Source organism: Pelobates fuscus, chromosome 8 (genome assembly GCF_036172605.1).
Source record: "Pelobates fuscus isolate aPelFus1 chromosome 8, aPelFus1.pri, whole genome shotgun sequence".
Taxonomy (NCBI): domain Eukaryota; kingdom Metazoa; phylum Chordata; class Amphibia; order Anura; family Pelobatidae; genus Pelobates; species Pelobates fuscus.
Window position 1 is genome coordinate 165,090,929 of NC_086324.1, and position 27,565 is coordinate 165,118,493.

General features: G+C 43.0%; 1 protein-coding gene across 1 annotated transcript in view; it reads left to right on the plus strand.

The window, feature by feature from the left end:
• The window catches only part of PEMT (phosphatidylethanolamine N-methyltransferase), a 440,725-nt gene that overhangs the window by 99,299 nt on the left and 313,861 nt on the right, over positions 1–27,565 (plus strand). Inside the window, exons 6-7 of the mRNA XM_063430686.1 lie at positions 7,601–7,675; positions 11,136–11,975. Coding sequence (XP_063286756.1) covers positions 7,601–7,675; positions 11,136–11,190 — 130 coding nt within the window. The 3' untranslated portion in view covers positions 11,191–11,975. The remainder of the gene's footprint in view (positions 1–7,600; positions 7,676–11,135; positions 11,976–27,565) is intronic.

Here is a 27,565-nt window from a genome sequence, read left to right on the forward strand (position 1 = left end):
GACGCTTCTTTTATTTGAAAGGTGTTCTGGGCAGTTAATCCTGTGTGGTCACCATCACAATCCCTCCTATGATCTTAGTTGGCCTTGTGTCCTTCAAACCTTGAGTATAAGATCTATTATGTCACAAGTCTAGGGCTCTTACCATCCAAGGATGAGAAACAAAATGTTCCTCCTCCTCTGCTTGGCCATGGGTAGAACTACAGATTCTAGGGGAGGGGCTAGAGACGGAAGAGCGTGCTGAAGTGTTGCATTGTGGGTGTGGGACTTTGTCCCGTATTTCATGACTCATTGGCTGTCACCGTTGTGAAGGAAATTCACAATGTAATGTAATTAATGCAAGGTAAAACACACATTTTGTTATTCACGGTATGAACCATTTTACCGTTTTTATTCATTTTATTTTACAAAAAATATTTAAATAACGTTTACAAAGAAAAAAGTACTTTGTTAAAGTCAGTTTTTGGATCATTAAGATCCCAAATCACATTCACATTGTACGGTTACATAGTAAATTCCAACACAATGGTTATTTCACTCTTATGCTAAATACTAAAGTATAAGAATATGCTCTTTTTGCTTTTCATTGGCACGTAAAAAGCTAAACTTCTTGTGTGTTTTCTTAATCTGTATATTTCCATAGTTAAAACCTATGATGATACCCATGGGAAGGGGGTGGGGGGCATATTTGCCTTTTTATTTTGTCTATACTTTTTACTTATAGTTTAAATCAGGCAAGATAGCACGTTTCCAGTGTGGATCTTATATTGTTTGATGTCTGCCTCCAGCTTTTTTCAAGTTATTTATGAGTATTATTTGGTTTATCTCTTTTCTGGCATCCTCCCTGTCAGTTAATGCAGTTATTACACCTGGGCGATTGCAATTTAATTTGCTTTGTGTCGATGGGTACTTTGCAAAAAGCATCGCGCCGTGATTGTAGAGTACACGATCTGAGTCACCAAGGCTACAAATCTTACCAAACAGTGGATCTTTTGAGAGTGGAGTTCTGTTGGGGGGGGGGGAGTCACAGGATAATACACAGATTCCAGTTTTCAAATTATGGATAATTGCAGCCCTGATGCACCTGACGTAGTTACTATGATAACAAATTCAGTTAGACTGTAATCTGTTTCATTTACAACAATAAAAAGTTTGTTTAATAATTTCCTCAACCAAAGACCGTGAAATGAACATTGGGGTCATCTGAAAAATTCAACATTTCTGAGATAAATATCCGCGGCTCTGAGTTTAGGAGACCCAGCCGAGCAGAAACACACAATCTTGGATCTTTTATAGAATGCGTCTTGAAGGACACAAAGTCCATTCTGGGTTCTATCAACAAGTGTGGGAGTAAAATGAAAAAAAAAAACATGAGGCTGTTTCTCTATGTGAAGGTTTGTCCTTGTTAATAATATAGGAAATAAAAAATATATCATTAGAAATGGGTCAGAGATTTATAATAACCAGATCTATCTTCATTAGCAAGGACACACAGGAAATGGGACTTGTTTGCAGGCTGTCTGCGATTGCCCTGTCTCTCTGCAGATGGATATTGATTTTGAAAACGAGAAATTTTGAGAAGAGAAAACAAGACCGGTTTAGAGTGGAAATTAGAGTTTAAATCTGAATTGACTACCGTTGATGGAAATGCAAAGACTAGCAAATGACCAATTAATGTGAGCCTCGATGTAGTTGTGTTTTGTAAGACCCTTAAGAAATAATGATAGATTTTTTTTTCCTTGCCATTTATTTGATTATCTATACATAGCATGTCTTTTCATTGCTTAATCAAACCACTTAGTGAGTTATTGTCCAAACCCAAGTCGCCATCTACTCTGTTCACCGTCTCTGTGTACAATGTACCATGAAAACACACAATGTCTTCAAAGACCGATGCAAACGTTCAGAATTTGTTGTACACCATTATATGGTGAATATACCTTAAAGCAACCGATCTGAACGCTTTTAAACCCTTTTTCTTTTCAATCGAAATTGATTCTCAGTAACTTTCAAGAATTTCTTTTCATAATTTATAATCAGATTATTCTGTAACAAGGCATAGTTTTTGCTTTCTGTGTATTGCTTGAGCACAATTCATATGGAGCTCTGTTGCCATCATATGATCTCCATTAATACATACCGTACATTTGCTAAAGTAAGTTTACAATTATTCATCTTAAGCAGCCCAAGATTTTATAAACTGTAGTCTAGTGTGACCGCCTATGAATAAATAATGTCTTTTAATGGCATTGAGATCTCTTTACCCCACTTTCTTGAAGAAATGTGGACATTTTAGCCTTGTGTATTATTTCGTAGTGAATATATATGTTAATACCACTTTTCAGTGGCTCTCCAGTGCTACGGCTTCATAGAGGTGGCTATTTTGAGCTTTCGTTGGTTAGAAGCTTCACTAATTTTAGACGATGTACTATTTCATGGTCTTAAACTGCTCTATAGTGCATTTATGAGATGCCCCCTGCTTGCTAATGATGTCATGCTTGCTTTTTATTATCTGCCCAGTTTTTGGTCAGGTTAGCAGACCTTCCAACAATAGAGGAGCCAAACCCCATTGACCATTACATTAAAGAAGAGGGCAGCCCTGACCATTCAATACTGCATCAATGTTTTGGAGGAAAGTATTGTGACACCCATAGTTTGACTGATGTAAGATCTGGTTCTGCTGGCCAGATTCAACGAGTCCCTGAATGAATTCCTCATACTATACTCTAACTACTAGCAACAACCGATACTATTCCAAATAGACGTCATGGACTCTACCAGACCCTATTCTTCTCCCTGACTTGTAAGGTAGCTTCCCCTATCCACCCACCCCTGTTTTGATTTTTCTTCCCTTCCTTTCTCTCTACTATTTTCTTTGTTACTCATAACCATTCTATTCCCACGATATCTATGTATCTTGTATGCATTTCTGACAGCGGCTACAGTAGCTGCCTCCTTGCGTTAACGGGGCTATTTATTGCACTGCTTTCATTTTTATTGGAGGTACATACAGGGTTGATTCCAACAAAAGATTTACCTTGCTATGCAATACTTTATACCATTATACTTGTTTTGGGGAAAAAGTCTGTGAAAATAAGGCACTTAAAATGTTGAGAATATTTGCAATAGTGTAAATAATCAGCTTATTGTGGGTTTACCCACCCCCAAAAAAAGACATGCAAATATAAAAGTTGAAGTGAAAACACACTACAAACAAAAGTGGAGGACCTAATATTAGTACATAAATTATACACTCACCCTACAAACAGGCAAGAGGTGTAACATACAGACATAAACCCAAAAGAGAAAAGAAAATCTGCAATATTGTCATGAGAAGTCCAAATAAGGTATAAATGCTCTGCAACGCACATTCACATTAGGCGGAGCCCACAAATTATCAGCTCTAATTAAGATGGTGTACAAAGGTAGTGTACCTGTTTAAGGTGGTACACTAGCTTCCTTAGCTTGTTCCTCTAGAGATATTCCTCAAAAGATAAAAGGAGACCGGGAACCACAAATGGTGCCGCAAGTCCAAACAGACATAGAAAATATCTGAATTCATAGGTAGACTGCATTATTTGGAGCCTGAAAGAACTAGCTCTGAGTTAAAGGGATGCTATAGGCACCTAGACCACTTCATCTCCCTGAATTGTTCTGGGTGAAGTGCCCTTGTCCTCTTAACGCCTGCTTTGTTGATGGTCTTTCAGAACATTGTTGAATATTTAACTTTGAATTTGCAGAATTCACTGTGAAAGAGTTCAGATGTTGTTGATGGTCTTTCAGTAGACTTGCCATGGAGTTCTGCATCATCCCATATACTGACGTATCACGCAGAATTAAGTTTTTGCACATTACCAAATGCATTGGCAGTGTAAACAATAAAAACGTGTGTGCAGGTAATGGGTACCGTGTAGTGCGACCAAGCCTCTTTACCATCCATCCTCCCCAAATAAAACCTGAGACATATGTGTGGTATAAATAGGCCACAGCTTTATTTATAATTTAACAACTATAATTAGCCACTTATTCAACATATCAACATGATATACAATGTAACCACAGACTTGTCCTTGCCAACCTACCCCTATATTATCACAAATAATCCTGGGCGCATGCCCTCGTCCTAACCACCAACTGGCCTCCAACATGACCTTACCTTGCCAACCACTAGCCGGCCTTTTGGCTCATTTAGCACGTCCATTTGTCCAACCATTTACCAGAGTACAGCCCTCATCCCCCTATCTTACCACTCCCCCCATCTTACACCTACACTTCCCCACACGTGCCCCTTATCTGGCTAGCTTTCAGCCTGCCTCCTAGGGGTTTCAACAATCTGTATGTAGAGGGGCTGATGCTTTGCATCTCTTTTATGCAAAGCATTTCCAATTCTACAAATCCAGCCTTTAAACGGTTTTAAATTACGCCATTTATTTGCTACCTTCTCTGCCTACCAGGGTCTCTGAGAGCTATATTAATATCCACTATTGGTCACAGATCAGTTCTGTTCCTTTCAACAGTGCAATGCGTGTTTTGTACGAGACAGCAGTGAATAACGTATTTCACGGATTGTTCCTGAGAAAAAGATTTTCCCCCGGGGCCTTTGAAAACGATTACTGAAAGAGCAGGCTTTTTTTCGTTCCTTGATTCATAGCCCTGTTACGTTTGAGGATACAGTTTTATATCGCTTTTGAAAGGTTCCATCCTTCTTCTGAAAATGAGCGTTCTAAAAATACTTTTAATATCCAGGCATGCTATGAGTCCAATACATGTATTGCTCATTGTTTTCCTTTTGTCCCCCCATCCCCTTTTTGTAATATTATTAAAAACTATTTTTATTACAGTACTAACAGTCTGTGTGTCAGAATGGAAGTCTCCGATTTTACTAGTTAAAGTTCAAAAGTAGAAAGAATCGTTTTGAGCAAATGTATCACTAGCCATGAGAACAGTGGAATTTTCCTACTGTTTGATCTGCATTTAAAACTTTGACCCCATAATTGGTTCTTTCATATTTCCACTGAGTTGGTTATCTTTTCTTCTTTTATTTTGGCGGTGGGAGGGGGGTTAATGCACAAAATCATGTAGCCATTGTATATCCAACGTACTTACTGAACTATTGAGCTAGATTCAGGCTCCATTCAGGCATTCTCTTATAGAGTTATGGTGTAGGCATTTTAGTGCCTGAGGACATTTGGGGAGAGGCGAAACCTAGGGAATCTGCCCTCATTGCACTGTGCGATGTATGGCCAAAGTTACTTATTTTATTAAACAGAGACTAGTGGAGTATTGGCAACCAGCTTTCAAAGTCAAAACCCCAAAAAATGACTTGAGGGAAATGTTTTTTTGGTCCTCTCCCCACAACTTAAAGGGACACTATAGGCATTAAAAAAACTTTAGCTTAATGAAGTAGTTTTGGTGTATAGAACATGCCCCTGCAGCCTCACTGTTTAATTATGCCATTTAGAGTTATTTACTTTTGATCTGTTTATGCAGCCCTAGCCAAATCTCCCCTGGCTGTGGCTCGGAATCAAAATATTGGTTTCATTTTTAATTATAAGAAAATAACTTGCTTCAGAAGTTTTTATCTCCTGCTCAAACAGCAGGGTTTAGAAGGCTATTAACAGAGAGGGGATAGAAAATGCTAAATTAAATAGAATGTGCAATAAGGGAAGCTTAAACATTATAGTGAGGGGGAGGGGGGTATTTGTCATGCTGGAATACCCATGCACAACCCATATTCAATGCCCTGGCTGAGGGAAGGAGGTTCTCACCCAAGATTTGACGGTACACTGCTCCGTCCATCGTCATTTGGATGTGGTGCAGTTGTCCTGTCCTTTTAGCAGAAAAACACCCCAAAGCATAATGTTTTCACCTCCATGTTTGACGGTGGGGATGGTGCTCTTGGGGTCATAGGCAGCATTCCTCCTCCTCCAAACACGGCAAGTTGAGTTGATGCCAAAGAGCTTGATTTTGGTGTCATCTGACCACAACACTTTCTCCCAGTTCTCCTCTGAATCATTCATATGTTCATTGGCAAACTTAAGACGGGCCTGTACGTGTGCTTTCTTGAGCAGGGGGACCTTGCAGGCACTGCAGGATTTTAAGTCCTTCACAGCGTAGTGTGTTACCAATTGTTTTCTTGGTGACTATGGTCCCAGCTGCCTTGAGATCATTAACAAGATCCTCCCATGTAGTTCTGGGCTGATTCCTCACCGTTCATCATTGAAACTCAACGAGGTGAGATCTTGCATGGAGCACCAGATCGAGGGATACTGACAGTTATTTTGTGTTTCTTTCATTTGCAAATAATCACACCAACTGTTGTTACCTTGGCTGTTTGGCGATGGTCTTGTAGCCCATTCCAGCCTTGTGTAGATCTACAATCTTGTCCCTGACATCCTTGGACAGCTCCTTGGTCTTGGCCATAGTGGAGAGTTTGGAATCTGATTAATTGATTGCTTCTGTGGACACGTGTCTTTTATACAGGTAACAAGCTGCGATTAGGAGCTCGTTACCTGTATGAAAGACACCTGGGAGCCAGAAGTCTTGCTGATTGATAGGGGATCAAATACTTATTTCACTCATTGACATGCAGATCAATTTCTAACTTTTTTTAAATGCGTTTTTCTGGATTTTTTTAGTTTTTTTGTTATTCTGTCTCTCACTGTTAAAATACACCGGCCATTAAAATTATAGACGTCTCATTTCTTTGTCAGTGGACAAATGTTCAAAATCAGCAGGGGATCAAATACTTTTTTTCCCTCACTGTAGATGACTCTTTGCAGGAAGTGTTTAGGAAGGCTCTGAAAGTCACATGCAGGGAGGTGTGACTATGGCTGCATAAATTAAGTGATTAACTCCTAAATGGCAGCGTATTGAGCAGTGAAACTGAAAGGGCATGATATATACACCAACACCACTTCATTACACTAAAGTTGTTTTGGTGCATATAGTGACCCTGTAGTGAATAGTTCCCTGCATACGCCATTGTCCTGTCATCTTCAGTAAATCCTGATGAAATGCATATCTTCCAATATTTCAAATGGACATACAGGGGCTGGAAAGTAGTGGAGATAAATTGGAACTAACATTCTTCGTTACAGTGTTTAGTAAAAAAAAAAAAAGCCTCCCTTCCCTGTTATTTTGTAGAGCATATGCACCAGAACATAAAACTCTGTCTTGCTGAAACAAAAATAGAACATGTGATATTTTAAATATTTGCCAAGAATGAAAAAACTAATTTTTAGAGAAGGTCTAGAGAATAGTATTTTATTCTCCCCTAAATTGAAACCACGAAGAAGTAGCTCGTTGTGTCCTCTGTGTCCTCCTGTGCTTGTTGCTGATGCTATTATGGAGTTGTTGTTCAGCGTATGTTTGTAAAAAGCGCTGTTCCATTAGAGGGGTATTAAAACAAAAAGCATCGTCTCTCCCTTGTACACTTCGAGAGACGTCTAAAATGCACCCGCAAGATTTCTGGCAGTCGTGTTTGCTCTCTGCTGGAAATCTTTGGTCTGCTTTTTTCATATTATGTGTAATGAAAATGGCATTCGTGTAATCATGCGTCCAATTTTATCTGCTATATCATTTTTTTGTCTCCTTTTCTTAGGAAGGCAAGTCCTGCAGGTCTAGTTCTCACTGCTGTTGTGGCTGTTGTGTACAAAGTGGCCATTGCGTTTGAAGGGTAAGTAATGGAAGCTATCCCATATACCTCAGAAAGCTGTGAAGGAGTATGTCACCAATCTAGTTCCAAGCGGACTTGGTCTGTTAGCGACATCAGTTGATCGTATGAAGTGGATCTGCGCAAGTAGAATGCCTTGAGGCGTTCCATTGCTTTGTAGTGTAATGGACCCAGAAAGATGGCCTGAATGGAGGCTGACAGGAGGCCGATGACCCTTGCTAGATCGCGAAGGTAGATGCGAGGGGAGCCCATCAGTTTGCGAATGTCCTTCTTTATAGTCCTGATTTTGGAGGACGTTAGTTGGAGGATGTCTATCTGAAAGCCCAGAAACTGTACAGTTTGTGATGGAAGTAGGGCTGACTTTTTGAAATTTATCACAAACCCTAGGTTTTGAAGGAGAGAGGTTGTCATGTCCATGTGAAGTTGAAGGGTGAGAAGGTCCTGAGCCATAATCAGTGTGTCATAACCGGTTTTATCAGCTTTGTGAAGCACCACGGGGCGGAGGAGAGGTCAAATGGGAGGCAGGTGAATTGCCATAGTTTGTGGTGCCAAAGAAATTGGAGGTAGCACTGATGGGAATGTGCTATTGGGACCGTTAGGTAAGCATTCTTGAGGTTGCAGTGTGAGAACCAGTCTCCCTCACAGAGGAGGTCCCATAACAGGTGTATCCCTTCCATTTTGAGGGAGCGTTAGCCCTGTCATTGACGGATCGACTCTGCAATAGCAGAGAAAAGCCAGGCTTTAAGTTCGGCCGATATAGCAGTATCTGGTATGTCAGACATGTTTGTATTAGTTTATGAAAAAACAATATAAGATAATATGTGAAATACAGTTCACCAGTTGGGTCAGCCGAAATCAGTGGTGAGTAATAAAGTAATTGTGTTTCGCCCGTGGTCAGTTGGGGTTCACCCTAACTGCCGGTACGTGGGGGATTTCCCAGAGGTACAGTAAGTATGGAGTGGGTGTTAGCCATTGTGTAGTAAGTAAGTGGGTGTTAGCCACAAAGCAGACGATAGTGGGATTAGCCACAAATATTCACAGAAGTGGGGGTCACTCACAAACTAACAAAAGGCAGACAAACTATAAATCAGAGGTAATAATCAACAGTGGGGGTCACCCACAGTAGATGCCAGCGAGAGGTTAATTTGGGAAACCAAATGTAATCCGTGTGTGATAAATAAGAATGATGACAGGGGTATAGATAATGGCAGGGAGAGCCTTATTTTCTATCTGTAATTAAGAAATATATAGGGTCAAATGAAAAACAAACTTACAGTAAGAAGCATAAAGCAGGAAGGATCCTTGCGTCTGACTGCCGTGCCGCAAACGGCCGAGGCGACAGGTTTGTGAGGTGAATTACTGTGATTGGTTGAACTTTTACTTTACACGGTTAACCATGTCTTTGCTGCTGGGAGGTTTGAGTTAAAGAAAGTAAAGCAAATATGAAGCCTCCTATCTTGCCATCAAATTAAGAATATAATTGGCTAACTGGGGAATATCTGGCGTGACACCAATTAACTACTGTGAGTCTCAAGGTCCAAAATGCCAGCATTCCGGGACAAGTATCAATACGTGGCACTTGTAAATGTATTAACTTTATATCCCTGAACACACATGGACCGATGGACGTATTTTATTTTCGACCAGTTTGTCAGGAAACCGTTGCAGTCAGTGTGCCTACTCCTTGCTCTCGCTGTTTTTTTATTTATTTTTTTTATCCTAAAGCTTTTAGAAACAGGAACAATGCTTTGATAATCACAAAAAACAAGTCTTCCTCTCTCATCTCTGGTGTTATTTCTTTATTTCTTTATTTTTTTTATGTTTTCTATTTTTTTTTTTTTTTATTATTATTATTATTATTTTTTTCATCTTCTCGCTGTAGAATAGGTCAACTACCTGCAAACATTTTGAAACAAAATAACAATTCCCTAGGGTTCAGGATGAATATAACCAGCCCTGTCCGCTGAGCCAGCACAATGCTTGCTGGATTGACCTGTCACATCTCTGAACACATGAGGGCATTAATACAACGGACACACAGAGCAACGCTACCCATTCGCTCCATTTCACAAGGCACCGAGTTCAACCTTAGTTGACAAAGAAACTACAAAAGGAATATTAATTAGAGCCTTGATGTTGCATATCCCGCATGTGCTGGGTACAGTGTAGGCGGCAGCGGTGATTATAGAGTGGTTTATACACTAAACTATGAATTGTGCAGAAATGCACGTTTTAGGGCAAATAGCTGAATTTGGGTTTATTCACTAAACCAGGAAAGGTGATGAATTTAGAACCAAAATGCAGAATTCAGCCTGAAATAGCCAAACTGTGGCTATAACTGAATGGGAGTTTTTTTCCGAATCTGCTGTGTTTTCCTGTTCATTACAATTAGCAGTTTGATAAATAAATCTGTTATCTGTTATCTGTTAAAACACCCTCTTATCCCTCAGCCTCCGATACTGCTATTACTAGCTAGTAGCCTCTATCGCTGGCCTCTGTGAAGAGCCCAAAAAATCAGTAAGACCTAACTTAATCCTAGAAACCCTGTCTTTTCCCGAGTGACCCTGCAAGTCCACGTGAAAGGCCAGGCCCCTCCCAGCACGCAATTATCAGGTCCCCGGGTGCCTTTAAATAATATTGCTTTGCAGCAGGTAATGCAGGAAATAATGAAGGGATCTATTCCCAACCAGGCGTGATGATTGTCAGAGCCCAAAGTCTGTCTGCATACAGCACGTCCAGTTCCTTTATTGGACACTAAAGTGGAGCATCCGCAATCAGCACACGGATTTGGCACTGGCTTCTGCCGGGCCTGTAAGGTGACAGATAATGCACAAAAATATTCCATATACCTGTGCCAACGCCAGGCAAACATAGGGGCACATTGGGATGGGAACTTATCCTTACAAAGCCTGTATCTGTTATCATATCAAGGCCGTTCCACACCAGTAAGCCAACACTGACTGCTTGTCCACAGGTAGAATTCGAGGAAAGAAATGCTAATGGCTTGTTTTCTTAATTGCAAAACACTTCACGTAGTTCAAACCAGTTAATGTGTCTACTGATTAACCCATTAACAGTCCATGTTCAGTACTTATTGACATGGCTAACTCTCTTCTACCCGACCAGTCATCAGCCTCATAAAAATTACAGCACTCTGCAGCAGCTGGTACCCAAATCTGCAGGAACCAAAAAAGCTAAATTTGTGTCAGGATTTGCCCCACTCCATCTTGTAATGCGAATATAGCAATGTATAAGCCACAGTGGAGGTTCATTTTTTTAAACTTTTTTTTAAACTTATGACTAGTTTGGTTGGAAGCAGTCTAGTGCTCTCCAGTTGTTGACAAACTACAAGTCCCATGATCCTTAGAGTGAGCACATGAAGTCTCAGGTTTTTTACTGGATGCTTGCTGAAATTCATCTGCATCTCATCAGATAATCGTTTTTTTCTTTATCCTTTTAAAAGGCCTTTTACTGAAGAAATCTACCGGAAGAAAGCGGAATCTGGGAAGAATAAATAAGGATTGCCGGCTACCGTGGGTCTGAAAATCCAACCGCTATGATGAACATCTGAGCTGGTCCTATAATTCTACAGACTAAGATTTCACTTTACCCTCATTGACCAAGAGAAGTGTTATGCAAACGACTCACTCTCGAATTGCAATATAATGCGAAATTTCACTCCAATTTGGCGTTACGTGTGGAGTGATCCTCTTACATCATTTGGATGGACATTTTATAATAGGCATTGCAGAACAATAACCAAAAAACACAAATACATTGACAGCCAAATATTACCCTGATTTTATAACTGTGTCTCGTTATATCATTACAATCCACCGGATCCCATTCAGCTTGCATTGCAAGATCCACCATGTTTTTCAGTACGGATAGTACTTCTAGATGAAAAGTCCTGCCTTCAGTATGTAGAATTCAGATGCTGCAGGAGAGAAATTAAGTGGTTAATCATTGGGAAATACTACGGCATCTGAATTCTTTATACTGCATTAGCAACACTTTTCATGTGCTGTCCGTACGTAGCTACAAGTGATACAGACTGATGCGTCCTGGTAGTTTATGGGGGGGGGGGGCGGGTTTCACTATACAGTCGCGTAAACTAAATGTAGCCCAAAATAGCTGAACTGGGCATGTTTCACCTAAATTAAATCATTTGTTTTGTCAAATCTTGCTGTTTTCTCCTACACTTTGCTAGTCAGGTTTGAACACCCTGTTTTATAAATAACCCCTGTTAGGGCGCCATAAATAACTAAACGTTATACGAAGTTTATATTGGAATCTATCAGTTGTCAGTGTTATGATTGTTATTTAATCGCTAATCTTTACATTTTAAGGTACATTGTTGGTTGGAATAATGTTTTACGGGGAGGAAATAAAGAGGAGTTATTTAAATAAAACCATTCTTGTTCTGTGTTCAATGAGGGGGGCTTTATTTTGCCATTTTTCTGCAGCTTGATTGTCTAATTTCACGTTGAGGCATTCCTAGCTAATTAAACTAATGTTCTTCTACCAGCACACTGTGTCAACTAATTACAGAGCAAAGTCTAATTGTCCTGTGTGATTGCATCCGTGCTGTGAGTGGCACCAGATCTGTGCTGTCTCTCATCCCCGTGCCCTTTATTTCAAAGTAAAAGAGCGAGGCCAGAACCAGGATCCTATACTGTCTGAGATAAGGAGAGGATGTAAATATAAACCACTTATCTCGCAGACTGGGCTGAGTGGGTTAAAGTGGGCCAGCCATATAAAGATGTGTGGATAACACAGCCTATACCGGTAAGTAAAATAATCCAGTCTTTACATGCTCTCAGCTCAGATATTATTTAAAGTGAACTGTCTTGGACGGGAAAACTAACAACAGAGTGATTCCTGGGCAGAATGAACCCTCAGATTTGGTGAGAAGTCTTTGAAGTCCAACAGAATTAGTTAAAAATATATCTGCAGTTTGAAGTTGAGTTCAGCTGACAAAAAAAAAAATCCCAGTGGAAATCAATTGGAGAATGAACTCAATAGTGTTTTTTGGGGTTTTTTTTTTTTTTTTACAAATTTACTGTAAAAATCATGAATGAATCAAACTGCATCTGGGTGGTTTGGTTCAAGGGGTTCCAGTCTCCTCCAAGACTGAACACTCTGAGCACCATAACCACTGCAATGCACAATTTTAGAACATTTTGACATCTTACCTAGGATCTGCTTGGCACCGCTCTCCCAACTTTCACTACAAATAGCGCAGGGCTTAGCTACTGGCTGAGAGCAATTCTCTAACATTCTCAGCTAATATGCTTGCGCTGGAGGGCTTAGCTCAAGAGAGCTAACAGTTTCCGTCTCTCTGCCTGATGTAGTGGAGGCAGGGAGCAGTGCCCAGCCATCCCCCTGTTAGAAATCATTCTGAAACAGGTTGACTACTTAAGTGGAGGGGGTATCCGCGCAATCCTGGTACCATAACAACTACAGCATGCTATAGTGGTTAGGGTCCTTGGAGAGTTCCTTTAATGAACACAGCTTTAGAGATCTTTCCCTTAATTAAATGCATAGAAATAATTACTAATTATTTTTTTTAATTTGTATTTTATTGGATTTTGCACGCGCAATATACAACTGTTTTGCAGTATGAGAGTAATGAGATGGTAAAACATTGGTATAAGAAAGTTATATATGAAGCCATACATCCATTACAACTATAGATATGCAGCTTTGCGGATCCGTAACGCCAAATTGCCAATCTCAGGGTCTGCACCTCTCTTTTGGCACCCATGTGGGTCAGTAGTTGCTGGAGGAAGGGCAGTAGAGCAGAGGCGGATATTCTTCCTTCTGTGCCGTGATTTCAGCACCATCACAGTCCTGGTAAGTTTCTGGACTTGTTGAGCAAGGTCCTGGATTTCATCTTGGGCAGTCTGCAGCCTTTTTTCCCTGGCTTCGTCCCTGGACTCCACATCTGTAAGTCTTTGACGCAGGGTCCCCAGCTCAGTTTGGGTGTCTACCAGGTCTTTCCACATCTGTCTCATTTCCAGCAGGAGGTTTTTTTTTTTAATGTCCCTTTTTTGTCGCTGGAGACAAGTCCTGATCCGAGTCAGACTCGTTGTAGGTGCTACTTGCCGGGAGAGAGGCAGGAGTATTTTCTTTGTCACGGGTTGCCCTTGAGGGCCAACTCTGCAGGCGTCATCTTAGGAGCAGCCCACATGGTTGGCCTGTCAAATAAAAGCCTAATATCAGGCAGTTTTGATGTTTCTGGGATGCAGATTTTTTTGTTTTTTCATCGCATAGTGTCTGCTGGGTGGGGGTATTGAGGTGTGAGGCCTGTTGGAGAGTTTTTAATACAGTAGTCTGCTTCTTCCTAAAATCTTTAAGAGAGCTCCACACAGGCACGTCTTTCTTGCTGAGATAATTACTCATTTTGTGGCCCATATAATATGTTGGCCATTTATTATCTGATAAGACACTGACACTTTACTTGTGTGCCTTTGTCGCTGTTTGTATTCCAGATACTCATTCTAAGTTAAGATAAATAAAACACTGTTTCTTTGTTTTGTCAGACTGTGACCCCTGGAGGAACCTTATTTATCAACCAATATTAGTAATAGATTGCGGTTATTTCGGGCAAATAACCTGATTTTACAGCTGGAACAGGTGGTGATCCAGATATTAGTGACACTTTGTGGGAAAATGTACACAAATAAAATGAAAGAGATGAGCTCGAGGCAAATCTGCTGTGGTTTATAAATGACAATCCTGTCACTGGAGAAAGTGTTGGCTTTTGTCTGATCTACGTAAACTGGTTTATGTCCTATCCAAGGAAAATTCTAATTTGCTTAACTCTAAAATGTAGGTTAATTGAGCGCCCAAGGTCACAAATCAGTCTTTTGTGTCATTAACAAGCATATCAAGTATACAACAAAGGGATGGTAACAAAGTTTCCAAAGGTAATTGGGGGGAGATATTCTTGAAACCACATATTACCCTAAACCTATTGCGACATTCATAATATGAGCCGTTTCCAACTCTGATTGAGGCATTCAAAGTCTACAGTTATTTCCTGATCTGAAGATATGGAGGCTGTCTGCCAGTGTTTAACTAATTAGACAGGTTAACCTCTGTCTGTAATGTAACTGTTTAATCGCCTTAATAGCTACAGTACGTGCTGCATTCTCCGCCAGATCAGGAAGCCTGCCATGAAAATTGTATACAAAGAAGTTTGGACCTAAAAGTCTTCAGTGAAGTCTGAAATTTCTTCTCCTGAATCCCCTTTTGTGGGTAATATATATATATATATGTCTAGGCTTAGGCTTCATATGGTGAGAGTGTGCACACATAATGGAAATAACATTGTCTTTAATTTAGCACTAATACAAGAAAATGTTCGCTTGTTATCATCACATCTCACCTCCAGCGTAGGCCAATAAGCTCACGGGCTGTTGTTACTAAACAATTGACTGGTTTCAGTAAAAGATTAGTGGACAACTGAGTTGATCAATTTTGATCGAACCAGCTGAGTTGAAGAAAACTCTTCTGTTCCTCCAACATAACCTCCTGAAAATGTTCACCTTGGACGAGAATAGGGCGAGATTAATATATTGAAAACCATTGCAGGGGCTAAACATGTGTAATAGAGAGAGAGAAACTGTTTCAGTAAAGGATGGATAGCTGGATAAATATCTAAAAGAAACAGGCTAAATGCAGCAATAAGCAGAACCTGTGGTGATTGCTACACATTAGGAATGTCTCAGTGTTGAACCACTCGTGTCAGTTATCTCTTCACAGAGGGATGGTTCCTGGGCCCCTGTCCAACCCTGTGGATCTCAGGTCTTCTACATTTTAGGAGTCTCCCTGAATTTCAGCCTTGAGTGACTGGCATGCAGCACTAGGTGAGCTATGAGGTTAACTTATACAACTCCTAAAACAGGGTTTGTAAATCCCAAAATATTCCTTTCTATCATATTTAAATTTTGGTGGGCTGGGGGGGGGGGGGGAGGGTAAGAGGGGGGGGATTAAGTATTTTGGAGGAAATTGGCATCAATGGAGTATTAATGGAATATTGGGGTGTAAATCTGCAGCCCCTAGTTATTGTTTTACTTTTCCAATAATTCTCTACAAACTCTGTTTAGTTTACCAAAAAGCATCTAGGTCGGAGACACCCTTTGAAATTGGGAGGGAAAATGGGGGACCCCAAAAACAACTAATTTCTTAATTTCCGATATGTTTTCTAATAGTCCTACCCGTCATTTGCCGTATTATGTTTTCTTGTATTCCCAGAAAGCAGACCTGTTGTGATTTTGTTCTGGAAGCTGTTTGCTGTAAACAGGGGGTGAATAAGACAAAACCATTGTGATCCAAATCCAGTCCCTCGTGTCTGAGATACATGTAAAGGATTTGCCAAGAAGCTGGGTTGGGCAAAAGGTAGACATCAGCTAGAACTACAACTCTCATAATGCTTTACCAGCCTTCAGGCTCTTACAGTAACAAGGAGGGAATTATCATCGTGTGTGCTGATGGTAAAACTGAAAAATCAATATTAAATTCTCATAAATTAATTACAATTAAGACACGTGACATGTGTGACATGTCATGACTCCCTTTTATTCCAGAAGTTTGGTCCTTAAGGGGTTAATCACCGAGGTACATTTCCTTATGGGAAATGCCTGGTTCGTGCCTAGGGACATAGTCACTGGGTTCACTGCCAAGCGTAATGTCTAAATATTCTAATACAAATACATTTTAAATTAATAAATCCTCGCTGTGTACTTGCCCACCACATGTTTGTTTGTGAAGGTGCGTTAAATCATTCTGGATCCCAAATGCCAAAGTTTAAACCCACAAGTGGAGTGCTTATATAAACATGCAATATATATATATATATATTTGTGTACGGCACATTCCGAGGACGTAAGGAAAACAGGGTTTAAAAACAAGTAGTTCCTTAATAGCAAGTCAGTTGAGGTGTGCCGAAACTGACGTAAGGTTAGGCCTGTAAAAGAGGGCCCACCTAGGAATATGATAAAATTGAGGGTGCGGTGGGAGGGGCACTTCCGAGATCGTCGAAGACAGGTAAGCAGGGGCTCACTGAGTTTAAATAGGGAATTTAAGTGCCTCCCACAATTACAGGCCAAGCCTTCTATTTGTGTACGGCACATTCCGAGGACGTAAGGAAAACAGGGTTTAAAAACAAGTAGTTCCTTAATAGCAAGTCAGTTGAGGTGTGCCGAAACTGACGTAAGGTTAGGCCTGTAAAAGAGGGCAAAAATAATAACCATTGAAACAAAATGCGTTTATTAAGCGGTACATCATTTAGTCATATCACAGAAAGCCAGCCTTATCTCTTTCTCTGGATTGGGAATGTATCTGTTGTATGCAGATGATTTCCACCTCCCCATGTTTTTAATTATGTGTGTCGGTACATGATTACCTGAGGCAGCTGTGGCTGCTCCAATGCGGAAAGAATGGCCCGAGAAAGAACGTGGGTTTTGTCCCAAGCGGAGTAAAAGGGTGCGTATGTACAGCATGAAGATTTTTGTGGTCAGGGGTTTCCCTAGTAAAGCTAGAAGTGGGCTATCAGGAGCGGAACTAGCTTGGGCTGCTACTAGCCTATCCAATACACGGACGGGACACCATTTGGTTGACGTGGGATAAAAGTTAATTACCACTGGTGGGCCTGTTTGGCTTGTTTTGGTACGGGTAACGGACAAAGTGTAGTGATCTAGATTTTAATTAAGTGTTTCTTTTGGAGGCACGAGCTGAAATCAGAAGCTCTCTCTACAGTGAACTCTTTGGGTCTCAAGAAACCATAAAAGGCTAGATAAGCCGCTGATTTGATAACGAGGTTTGTGATATGTTCGAAAAGGGACGTGTCGAGTACATCGGACAAATTCTTAAACAACTTACTATCTATGGGAAGGCGTTTAGTGGGTATGTGTACTGACAAGTTGTGAATGCCTTTGAGGACACTTTTAAGAGGGTAGGAAGAAAGGAAAGGAGACTTGTTGGGAAAGGAGGTTAACATGTAGTGTTGGATTCCCGTTAAGTAGAGTTTGATTGTGTTGTAAGATAGATGAAGAGAAAAGTGGCAAAAAGTTGTGAAAGCAACCATGGTTTCAACAGAAAAAACATTTATTACACAGTAATTACGAATGAAACACAAAAACAGTTCATATGCTCTGTAATAGGCTTTCCTCGTGTTGAGGGATAAACCCGCCTGAGCAAGCGTGCCGCTCAGCTGTAGGAGAGAGCTTAATGCATTACCAGGTCTTCGAACTTTGGAGGCACCCTGGGTCGCTGGGAAGCAGTAGGATGTAGCCTGAAGAACTCCTGCAAATTGAAGCGTGACAGAGCATCAGCGGCAGTATTCAGTATACCTGGGACGTGAACACAGGATATGCAGAACTGGAGATTAGCTGCTAGCCAAGTGAGTCTCCTGACTAGGTTCATGATCGTGAGGGACTGAGAGCGGCCCTTGTTGATGATGTTACAGGTAGCTAAGTTGTCACAAAAACACCTGACTGACTGCCCCCTCCACTCTACCCCCCACGTGTAAGCTGCTGCAACGATAGGGTAGATCTCGAAAAGAGAGGAGGTGGTACTGAAACCCTCGAGTGACGTGGTTTCGACCGGCCATGAGTCGAATAGCCACTCGTCTCCAAAGATGGCCGCATATCCTAAGGCCCCTGAAGCGTCAGTCCAGAGTACTGGGGAATCGTCGGAAACGGGGGGAACAAACAGCGACCTGCCGTTCCACGAGGAAAGGAACAGCTGCCACATTCTCAGGTCAGCTATAGCCGACTCGTCTAGGGTTGTAGTGGAGTCATCGTCAGGGAGACCGTGCAAAAGTGAAAGGATCCTGGAAATGAACGACCTACCCTGTGGAATTATTCTCATGGCAAAATTAAGTGAGCCTAAAAGTGACTGTAGCTGTTTCCTGGTGCAAGTGCCTAGTGACATGCAGGTGCTAATGTAAGACAGAATACGGTCTACTTTCTCCTGGGGTAGGCTGGCGTGCATGGTGACAGAATTGAGTGTAATCCCCAGAAAAGTAATTTCGGTTTTGGGACCTTCAGTTTTGTCCTGGGCTACGGGGACACCTAAATCTTTGAAGAGCGTGAGCAAGAGATGAAGGCTGCGTGGAGTGCAGTGGTGAGGTTCAATGGTGAGGAAGTCATCTAAATAATGTATCACAACTGGGCATCTGCAGAAGTTAAGGAGAAGCCATGTCAAGGTTTCGGCGAATAGGTCGAATAACTTGGGGCTACTTTTGGAGCCGAAAGTAAGCCTGGTAGCGAAATAGTAGTTGTCTAGCCACTTAACTCCGTGCAGATGCCAGAGTGATTTATGGATGGGAAGTAACTTAAAGGCGTTGGTAATATCCGACTTACTTAACCAGGCCGCCTTCCCGGAGTTAATAATCGCCTGAATGGCATCATCAATTCTAGCGTACTGAAGAGAAAAATCTTCTGACGGGATTAGTGCATTCAGGCTAGGTGTGGGAGAAGCGTGTGGTGCAGAAAAATCAATAATAAGCCTCTTTTTGTTGTTAAACTTCCCAGTGGCGATACCTAGAGGGTTAGTCCTCCATGAGGAGAAAGGAGGAGTAGTGAAAGGGCCTATCATGAAGCCGTTATCCACTTCTTTCTGTAAGAGAACTTGTAGGGTATCGGGGTCTGTGAGAGCTGACTGAAGGTTGGGGCACTCCAGGATGCCTGAGGGGAGAGAGACAAAGCCTGTGTGAAACCCGTGAGTGAACCCTGACGTGAGAAATTCCACCAGATGCAAAGAAGGATGATTAGCCAGGTAACGTTGCAAACTCGGAATGTTTATTGGAGTAGAAGCCTTTTTAGGGTACAATTTGTTAGGGCACATCGTCTTGGCATGTGCCCTGAAACAAAGCGAGCACACATGCAGCAGCCTACAAGCACTGTAACTACAACCCCCAGCATTAAAATTATTGCAGACCTGAGCTTTTCCCAAGAACACTATGGGCCTGCCTAATTTATCTCTAACCTCCTTCTGGCTGGAAGTCGACTGGAAATCGGAGTTGGCGCTGCTGGTAGAGGGGATAGCTACATTCTCGGGACAGAAATTAATAGAGTGAGCTGCAGATGAGCAAATGGCACAGGAAGGGGTTTTGAGACCTGCAAAATGCATGAGAAACAATTCTGTATCTAACTGACCCCAGTCCGTGACTGTATTATACTGGGACAACGAAGCGGCTGACCTAGCGGAGAACGACTTGTGATAGTCGTAGAAGGCAAAGCCCCCGTACTTATAAGCCAACTCTATCACCTTGTGAAGGTACAAATCCAGCTCCTCTCTGCGGAGGGGAAAAGCAGTACAGATAACGTCTCTGTATAGGCCAAATGCCAAGACAAACTCAGGGATGTTAAGTTTCCTATTCAACCTAGGGTCCCTGGCCCTCATCACTACTGATAGGTCCTCAAACGTGTATGCCCTGTTTTCAACCACGTCTTGAGCCGCTATCAGTAGCGAGGCCAAGTTAACATCCTTTCCCTCTATGATGTCACGTCTGAGAGACTGCGGTATCAGGTGAATAGGATTAATAAGGTTGGAAACTTTCCTAGGCGGTGGAGGGTCACTGTTACCTCCTAGAGCGGGCGTGGGTTGGACAACCGGCCCGGGCAACTCGGGGACTGAAGGGACGTTATTAGCTTCCAGGTTATCCAATCTGTTATTGATGGTGGCAACTGAGGACACTAGGGAGGCCATCATGGCATGTAATTCAGCCAGGCTATTAAGTACGTTAACCTGCGAACTAGGGCCAGGCCTTTCGTTATCCTCAGTAGAGTTCAATAAACGAAACAGTTCATTCTTCCTAGCTGAAGCCGGATAAGGGATATTTCTCTTTTTAAGTTCAGCGGTAATCTTAGGGATAGTCCAGGAGCGATAGCTGGAAGCTGGACTTGGAGGGGTTGGTTGCGTTCTCTGCGTGCCCGACCTGAGCGGGGTGCTGGAAACCGACAGATTGTCTTCTAACACCGAAGCGTTGGACATTCTAAGGGGCAGAGAGGGCGAGTTTAGTGTTGAAAATTAAAAAGCTGGAGGGACCCCACTTACTAGGCTAGTGCCCATAGGCGAAATTGTATTAGCTTAGCTTTTGTTGGTGGCAGATGAGGCCCTAACTACTTGCCAAGCGGCTATGAGAGGCACTAACTATGATTTGGCGCGTGGGGCCTTGGTGCCACTGAGGTGGGTGGCGGGGAGTTGGCCTCTCGGTGACATGAAAAAGAAGCAATATGATTGGCCGTGACTGGTGAGGCCCTAACTAATATTGAAGCAAGGCTATAGCTATGCGTTGGGACGATTGGCCTGAACCTCGGAACGTAAGGGCTGACCTATGCCTTGCGGGACCTCTAACCTTATAGGCAAAGAGCCCACGGGAACATACCTAAGTTGGCGGGAGAAATTACAACTAGTCCTCGAACCCCCCCCCCCCCCCGTCAGGACATACCAATAACATACCTGCTGAGGAAGGAAACTTTACTTGACCTAATAAAGTATAATCCTGCAGGGAACCAATGGAACTAAAGGAAAAGAAACGTGACCTATTTACGATATGTACTATTTAACTACAACATACACACAAGAACTGGGTGACACCGAGGCCTACCTCTTAACAAAGCTGCGAAAACGTACACCCGCGAAGGGCCACTTGCGAGAAGTGTCAGTACTAGTAAGAACTACAACAAAAACAGGACAGGAACAGCCATTTAACACAATTTAACAACATACCCCCTATTTACACTATTTAGCTATTTACGACATAAGGGCAGGGCCGGATTAAGAGCCCAGTGGGCCTGGTGCTGATAATTATGATGGGCCTAATTACAAAATCTTATTGACCAAAAACACTAAAACAGTCCTACCTCCTAAGCGTCATGTATCTGATGGAGATGATGCTGTAGGGAAACTCATAGGATGCAACTATGAGAAAACACATACCCTTTGCTAATCTCATGCTTTCATCTTTCAAGTAAACCCATACCCCCTAACAGCAGTGTCCAGTAAAGCAGGAAGTCTATGGATGCGGTAAAAGGGTGGGCTACTGACACAAATCACATAACCAGAACGTCCGAAAGGGCGAACATACACAAAAAGGGGGAATGTCTGTGTCCCTATGTCTCCCAGTCCCTTAGTGTTTGTGTCCTCATGTCTCCCAGTGTCCCCATGTCACTATGGGACATTGAGAGACATTGGGACACTGGGAGACATGGGGACACAGATACTAGGGAACACTGGGAGACCTGGGAAATCTGAGACTCTTGGGGACACTGGGTGACAGACACGAGGGGACACAGGGAGACATGGGGCACTGAGATACTGTGATATATAGGGGACACTGGAGACTTGATAAAAACCTGGGTACAGGTCAAAATGTTGTGGTGTCCAATAAACCTGCTTAAAGCTATCACAGTGAGTGCCTGAGATTTTTTTCTTTTATACTAGGGGACACTGAGACACTACGGGCACAGAGACACTACGGGCACAGAGACACTACGGGCACAGAGACACTATGGGCACTGAGAGACATGGGGCACTGAGACACTGATACATAGGGGACACTGATGCATAGGGGACATTGGAGACTTGATAAAGACCTGGGTACAGGTCGAAATGTTGCGGTGTCCAATAAACCTGCCTAAATCTATCACATTGAGTGCCTGAGATTTTTTCTTTTATACTAGGGGACACTGAGACACTAGGAGACATGGGGACACAGAGACATTGGGAGACTAGGGGACTTTGGGAGTCTAGGAAACACTGAGACACTAGGGACACTGGCACACTACAGACACTGAGAGACACCAGGGACACATGGCGATACTGAGATACTAGGGACACTGGCTGGGAGACATGGGAACACTGCCATGTCTCCTATGTCTCAGTCGCCCATTGTCCCCATGTCTCCCTGTGTCTCCATGCCTCTCAGTGTCCCCATGTCACCCAGTGTCCCCTAGTGTTTGTATCCCCATGTCTCCCAGTGTCCCTTAGAGTCTGTGTCCTCATGTCTCCATGTGTCCTGATGTCACTAGGACACTAGGGGACACTTAGAGACATGGGGACACTGGGAGACATGGGGACACTGAGACACTGGGGACAGTGGCTGGGAGACATGGGGCCACTGTGTCCCTAGTGTCTCAGGGTCATTGGCATCCGAATGGGGGGGGTAAAGGGGGTACTTGGCCCCCCCGGATTTTTCAGCTTGTGCTGCTATTTTTCGTTTTAGTGTGAGAATACAGTGCAATACCAGCGCTGGCCAGTAGGTGGCGCTGTGAATGGAGAAAGGCAGGAAGCTACAGCTTATCCCTGCCTCTCTCTCATGACTGAAACCGCAGGGGAGCAGCACAGAGGCAGCCTACAGAGCAGGTAAGTGAGGGATGGGGGGTGGGGGAGACCGCATAGAGGAAGGTAAAGTAGAAGGAGCAGAAAGGTTCTGCAAGGGGCAGGAGGGGCCAGCAAGGAATAGAAAGGGGCAGCAAGAAGCAGGAAGGGGTCGAAAGGTTTTCAAGGAGCAGGAGGGTAAAGTAGAAGGAGCAGCAAGGAGCAGGAGGGGTCAGCAAGGAGCAGAAAGGGTCTGCAAGAGGCAGGAGGGGTCAGCAAGGAATAGGAAGGGGCAGCAGGAAGGGGTAGGGACGGTCTGCAAGGAGTAGGAAGGGTCTGCAAGGAGCAAGAGGGGTCAGCAAGGAGTAGGAAGAGGCAGCAAGGAGTAGGAAGAGGCAGCAAGGAGCAGGAAGGGGCAGCAAGGAGCAGGAAGGGGCAGCAAGGAGCAGGAAGGGACAGCAAGGAGCAGGAAGGGACAGCAAGGAGCAGGAAGGGGCAGCAAGGAGCAGGAAGGGGCAGCAAGGAGCAGGAAGGGGCAGCAAGGAGTAGGAAGAGGCAGCAAGGAGTAGGAAGAGGGAGCAGGGAGGGTCTGCAAGGAGCAGGAAGGGGCAGCAAGGAGCAGGAAGGGGCAGGAAGAATCAGAAGGAACAGAAAGGATCAGCAAGGGGCTGCAAGAAGCTGGAAGGGGCAGAAAGAAGCAGGAAGGGCAGTAAGAAGCAGGAAGGGTATGCAAGAAGCAGGAAGGGCCATCAAGAAGCAGGAAGGGCCATCAAGGAGCAGAAAGGGATCAGAAAGAGAGCAGAAGGGCGCAAAATAAGCAGAAAGTAGCAGAAAGGTAAAGGAGCAGAAGGAGCCTCAGAAGGCCAAGAAGGAGAAGAAAATGAGATTGGAGCACTTCATTCTGGACACCACATCATTAGGCGTTGGTACCTGGGCCTGGCAGGGAAACTTTGGACCTTCTCATCTCCCCAGGTAAAAACAAACAATATCAGTGTTAATGTGTTCACTTTTATTTACTGAGTGTCAGGAAACACAGAGGGCCGCTGGGTAGGGGTGCCGCTGATTGGCTAGATGGGTCAGCTAGCACTCTAAGCCAATCAGTAGCTCCCCATTCATAAAAACGTAAAACATTTTTATGAATCGGGAACTAGCGATTGGCTTAGAGGGTCAGCTGACCACTCTAGCCAATCTGCAGCACCCATGCCTGACGTCAATCTGCACTTCCTGACACTCTGTTTCAGAAGTTGAATACCACTGAGCGACCTGGAGATCTGGAGCTGAAGGAAGCCTTTGGGGGTAAACCATTTGAGAGCGGTTTAACCCCTTCAAAGAAAGAGCACCCAGGGGCCTCCTTGCATCACATCATTTTCATTTAGATAAAGTTGTTATGGTGACCAGAATGTTCCTGTAATTTGATGAAAGGAACACTATAGTGTAAGGAATACAAACATATATTCCTGACACCATAGTTGTGAAAACGCTATTCACCCTGGCTTTATGTGAAAATGACTATGCTCCTTCCCTTTCATGACACTGTCAAAAAGGGGCCAAGCATGGATGTCATTACAATTATGTCCCCCCTCCCCCCGGAAAAATTCCTGCGGACGTCCATGCTCAGGGTCCCCATGTTACCCAGTGCCCAATGTCTCAGCGTCCCCATGTCTCGGAGCTGCTGTCTGGACTCTCTGTGCAGAACTGGTCCCCGCGGATCAGTGAGTAGAGAGAGGCAGGGAGGGAGATGCCGTAACTTCTTATCACTGCCTCTCTCCACACAAACAGCGACCCCTACTGGCCGGCGCTGGTATTGCAGAATAAACTATGTTTATACTGAGACAGACATTTGTATTGCCGGTATTACTGCAATACCGGCACCGGCTAGGCAGCCTCAAATACCTGAGAAATACTTCTGAGAAATACCTGGCAACCCTAAGAAATACATGAGAAATACCTGGCAACCCTAAGAGTAGTGTGTAAAAAAAAAAAAATGTAAAAAAAAAAAAATTTTTTTTTTTTTTTTTTTTAAACCAATGGGCCTATTCCATGGGCCTGGGCCTGGAGCTGCAGCTCCATCAGCCCCTATGTTAATCCGGCCCTGCATAAGGGGACCACATAACTACTTTAAACACCGAAGTTGAGAATACTGGGCACTACTAAACCGCTTAAACCCCTTTCACATCAAACGTAACCACTTAAGACTTAGCTTAAAACGTGAACACAGCCCCTGAATACGGAACAGAATGAAGACAATCGTACCCCCTGAACGAAAAACGTATGGCAACCCGTTGTGGCTGAAGGAGACTACGAGGTGTAAGTGTAACTGAACGTGTTACACTGACCGAGAAAAAGCGGATTGAATGCGAGCCCGTGAGCGACAGGGCTAAACTTACGATTCTGATGCCGTCCGAGAGAGGCAGGAAGCGGAATACTCACGAATACAGCTACCGGGCGTATGAACCGGGCTGCCGGCGGGCGGGAATACTGACGTTACGGATCTGCAAACCGGAAGTACACTGAAGCACTTCCGAGATCGTCGAAGACAGGTAAGCAGGGGCTCACTGAGTTTAAATAGGGAATTTAAGTGCCTCCCACAATTACAGGCCAAGCCTTCTATATATATTACATATTATATTTTATTTTGCTCCACAATTTAATATAAGGAAACATTTTTTTCTTGGAATAAAACAGACAATAAAAGTCATATTAATTTTAATTTATGCAAATGATTTCAGTTATAAACATTGAAATATGCAATATTTAAGCGTTGAAATATTTAAAAAAAAATCTAATTCAGATATAGGAAATATGTAGCATTTCAAATATATTTGTAAAAGTTGTAGAATTCGCCATAGTTGTGTATTATTGCCCCGAGATGTCTGTATTTTATAACAGATACAGGCTTGCTATTCTCAAACTGTCAGCTAGTTTGGACTGAGCTTAAAGGGACACTATAGTCACCCAGAGGGAGGGGGGACCCTGATGGTGGGGGCACCCTCAGGGCACTATAGTGTCAGGAAAACCGCTTTGTTTTCCTGCCACTATAGTGATCCTTTAAAATTGAAAACACATTTTACAGTAAACATTTTTCTATTAAAGGGGTACTTCAGTCACTTTCACATGCTTGTTAGGTCAGGGCTCACAATTACGAGCCGTATGCCATAAGCTTGGCCTAAAACTTACTCACCACTACAAACCTTCTTCTACTAATTGTCTTCTGGGAATGAACATCGGCATGCACAGTGGCCTTTGTCTAACGAGTCCATCACAGTAAATTCAGAGAATTAGTGCATCGGTAACATGCTCATCTCAATGGATGATGAGAGAGGAACCTAGTTGTGATATCTACCCCCTATAAAACTGTCAGAATATCTGGAAGGTATGTAGGCTGTTTGTTTACGGCATTTAGAGTAGTCCCTGGAAAATATTACTGAGTCTACAAAACAGACCATGGATGTTTGTATCGGTCAATAGGGAATAATTAAAAGTATGATAGTTTTGGAAAAAGGGTACAGATAGAGTTGTTGTCTCGCACAAATATACACTTCGTGCCGCAATGCAGTGTGCAGAATTTAAAAGCAGCAGGAGGAAAGTTAAGCAATTAGACACCGAGGAATCCTGCAGCTTATGAATTCTACATACTGCAGGGCAGCACTTTTCTTGTGGCCAATGGACAGCAAAACATGTTCGATCTGTCAGCCCTGATCCGGAGCGTTCGATGACAACTGACTGATTTGTTTTTGGTTTCTACGTTCCTGTGTTAATATACAGAGAACATCCTCGTTTGTTTACCCATGATGCCCCACGCCTACTGGGCTCACCGAGCCGCATGTACCGGTTTGTTGATGACGAGGCTGCTCCTTCCTAGAAATAAGCATGTTTAGATGCCAAGTATTATGGAACAGGTTTACAAGCCATTAAATCTTTGCACTCCGCTCAGCTAGCATTGATCATGTGTTGCTCTTTAGCTGTAGGTATTAAGTAATATCAAATTATTTAACCAGAAAGGATGCACTGACTGGTAAACGGTTTTCAGCTGTTTAGTGGGCTGTACGTGTTATTCCCCAGCTCACTGACATTCGGGGTAATATTATGATAGTTTTATTGGGCTAATTAGTAAAGGTGTCCTGGTACCATTTCTGGGAAAATCACTGAGGCAAAAGGAAAGCATCAAACAGAGAGCGAGAGGAACACTGTTTGTAACTAAATCTAAATCAAACCAGACCACAGGGGAACTTCGGATTTATCCTTAAAGTGATAGGAAGGGTTTAAAGCTACTATTGGTGCCAAGGGAGGGGGACTGGCATAGAACTGGCAAAATAATGGGCCAAGGGATTAAGGAGCAGAAATACCCGCTCAGTTACATTCCCCACCACCACCACGTATGGGGATCGGAAATACGAGGAATGTCTGGGTGTCTGTCACCCTGCACCAACAATGGGATGCTGAGGACCCAGATTAACGTAGATTTCCACGCTGGCAACGCTTTGTGGCAGTTTTTGCGCTACAACAGCTGGGTTATTAAATAGTTGATTAATCTAGAATGGTGTTATCCTGTAACTGGGC